Here is a 3,295-nt window from a genome sequence, read left to right on the forward strand (position 1 = left end):
GACAAAGTTTTAACATCGTCGCTCGACGATTTATCGTAGACTCGGGTTTAAGGTCGTCGCTCGACCGTTGAAGGGGACAAGAGTTTAACGTCACTACTCAACGGTTTGACGAAGACTCGGGTTTAAGGTCACCGCTCGACCGTTGATGGAGATAAGAGTTTAACGTCGTCGCTCGACGGTTTGACGAAGACTCAGGTTTAAGGTCGCCGCTCGACCACTGATAGAGACAAGAGTTTAACGTCACTGCTTGACGATATGAGGTAGACCCGGGTTTAACGTCGCCGCTCGACGGTCGGTGAAAACAACGTTTTAACGTCGCCGCTCAACAGTTTGGGGTAGACCTGCGTTTAACGTCGTCTCTCAACAGTCGATGGAGACAAGATTTAACGTTGTCGCTCGAAGATTTGAGGTAGACCCGCGTTTAACGTCGCCGCTCGACGGTTTGGGGTAGACCCGTGTTTAACGTCACCGCTTGACGATTTGAGGTAGACCCGCGTTTAACACTGCCGCTCGATGATCGTCATGAACTTAGGTTTAAGGTCGCCACTCGACCATTTGAGGAAGATATACTTCAAGGGGCTTCTGCTTTTTTATTCAAATTTTGCCCTGTACTCGAGAGACATACAAGAAATACAGTACATAGTATTCTATATTCACTTGCGCACCTCTCATCCAGCCCTGTACGGTTGAAGATGGTTCGCACTCCATGGCCTCTCGAGCTTCCTTCTCTCCTCGTCCTCCAGATAGTAGGCGCCTGAACAGAGCCTCTATACGACCTTGAAAGGCCCTGCCCGTGGGGCTTCGAGTTTAGTGACGTCGCCGACCGACTTCACTTTCTTCTAGATGAGATCGCCGACCTGGAAGGATCTTGGGATTACTCTCTGGTTGTAGTTTTGCTTTATCCGTTGCCGGTAAGCTGTTAGCCGAACGACTGCTTTAGCGCGTGTTTTGTCCACTAGGTCGAGCTCCATATGCCTCCGTTCAGCATTCCATTCGTCATAGAGCTGCACCCGATCGAACTCCACTTCCACTTCTACAGGGACCACTGCTTCGCCGTCGTACACCAAATGAAATGGGGTTGTGCCGGTCATCTCTTTTGGAGTCGTGCGGAGAGCCCACAGCACACTTGGTAGCTCGTCAACCCAGCTTCCTCTCATTTGGTCAAGCCGAGCATATAAGACTCTGAGAATCTCCTGATTAGCGACTTCGGCTTGCCCGTTGTGCTGAGGATAGGCCATTGAGATGAAGGATTGTTGGATGGCATAGCTTTCACACCACTCTCTGAGCTCTCGAACGGCGAACTATCTTTATTGTCGAACACGAGTCGACGTGGGACTCCAAACTGACAAATAATGTTCTACCAAATAAATTTGGTGACTATTTGCTCGGTGATCCTCACAAGTGGCTCGTCCTCTACCCACTTCGAATAGTCCACCGCAATGAGCAGAAACTTCCGCTGATCGGTCGCCATAGGAAAAGGCCCAACGATGTCCATGCCCCACTGGTCGAACGGACATGATACCGTGGACGTCTTCATTTTCTCGGTCGGTCGGTGTGGCATGTTGTGATACTTCTGGCAGGACAAGCAGGTGGCCACCATTTGAGCGACGTCCGCTTGGAGGGTCAGCCTAAAATATCCGGCCAGGAGTATCTTGCGGGTTAATGCACGACCGCCCGGGTGACCTCCGCAAGAGCCTTGGTGCACCTCCTTCAAGATATACTTAACGTCTTCCGATCCGACACACTTGAGGAGGGGCCTGGAGAAGGCTTTCTTGTATAGTTGATCCCCAATCAAGGTGAACCATCCGACCCTCTTCTTCAGCAAGCAAGCTTCTTCCGGATCGACAGGTGCAGCTCCCGAACGTAGAAACTCCATCAGGGTTGTCCTTCAGTTGCTCGGGAAGGTTATTTCCTTCATTCGGTCGATGTGTGCTATTAGCGAGACTTGTTCGATTGGATGATCTATGACGATCGGCATCAACGAGTTGGCTAGTTCCGCTAACTCATCGGTCGTCTAGTTCTCCGATCGGGGGATCTTTTGTATAACGACCTCCTGGAAGTTGGTTTTCAGCTTCTCGAAAGCCTTGGCATAGAGCCTCAGCCGTGTATTTCTTATATCGAAGGTCCCAGATAGTTGCTAGGTGACGAGCTGGGAGTCTGAGTGGATGAGGACTTTAACCGCTCCCACGTGCCGAGTCGCTTGTAGGCCGGCTATCAACGCCTTATACTCGGCTTCGTTGTTAGTGGCTCGGTAGTCCAGCCGAACGGACAGTTGCATCCGGTCCTCTCGCAGTGAGATAAGCAATATGGTCATCCCACTACCTTGCTGAGTAGGGGTGAGTATTCGGTTAAAACCGAACCAAACCAAACCGAATAAACTGAACCCGAATAAACCGATTTTTATAAAAAAAATGAACCGACCGAGTTCCTCTTTAAAACCTGAGCAAACCGAACCGATTAAAAATCGATTAATTCGGTTTTCAATCGAATAAGCCGAATAATTGATTTTATGTATTATGTTTGTGTACAACCACCGAATTGATAAAAAGAGTTTGCTTTGCCACCGAACTGTGTTTGTTTACCTTGTCTATATTTTATAAGCTTTTTATTCATTATTGATAGCTTTTATTCCTAATCTTATGGGCCAGATCAAATGCATATAGGCTGGAAGATTTGCTCGATAGAAAGGTTGCAAATTGCAGTTCAATTGATTCCAACTGGGAAATGAAGACAACACTGAAATGGCGAGTCTTCCTGAATCCTGAGGTGATGCTGCGTTTGCCAAGTGCAACAAGTAGCATTTCCGACGTGAGGGGAGAAGCCAAATGCTGTGATGTTGTCTGTCTTCATCAACTTCGTAGTTAGTGGCTTCAATTGAAATGTAGCTCTGACGATAGCCTGACTAGCAAATATTTAAATTTTTATGGTGTATTTCGAAGCCACTGCAACAGTTTAAGGGGCCATTTTAAAAGATTTGAATTTGACAAAATACTAATGAGTAAATTACAGAGTGATTGAAACAATTCATTCATCTCATACATTCAATATATCTAACTTTATCAAGCTATTCAACATTGCATTGTTAGTAATATTCAAATTATACACTACGAGACCTGCAAATACAAGAGATGGCAATATTAACTAAGTTCTATACAAGCATTTGACTAAAATCCAAGTGCTTCCGAAAGTTAATTAAGCCAAGCTCAGAAGCATTATCCACAACAAACTATCGACTTCAAAAGCAAATACCATTAACAGAAACATTTCTTCATCCACTATCACCAATTACTGGGCT

At 46.5% G+C, this 3,295-nt stretch overlaps 1 protein-coding gene across 1 annotated transcript; it reads right to left on the reverse strand.

Moving 5' to 3' along the window:
- Positions 1-839: 839 nt before the first annotated feature.
- Positions 840-1,238, reverse strand: LOC122010503. Its single transcript, XM_042567040.1, has one exon. The coding sequence runs from the start codon at positions 1,236-1,238 to the stop codon at positions 840-842; it is 399 nt and encodes a 132-aa protein (XP_042422974.1).
- Between the last annotated feature and the right edge of the window lie 2,057 nt (positions 1,239-3,295).

This window comes from Zingiber officinale, chromosome 8A, assembly GCF_018446385.1.
Source record: "Zingiber officinale cultivar Zhangliang chromosome 8A, Zo_v1.1, whole genome shotgun sequence".
NCBI lineage: Eukaryota > Viridiplantae > Streptophyta > Magnoliopsida > Zingiberales > Zingiberaceae > Zingiber > Zingiber officinale.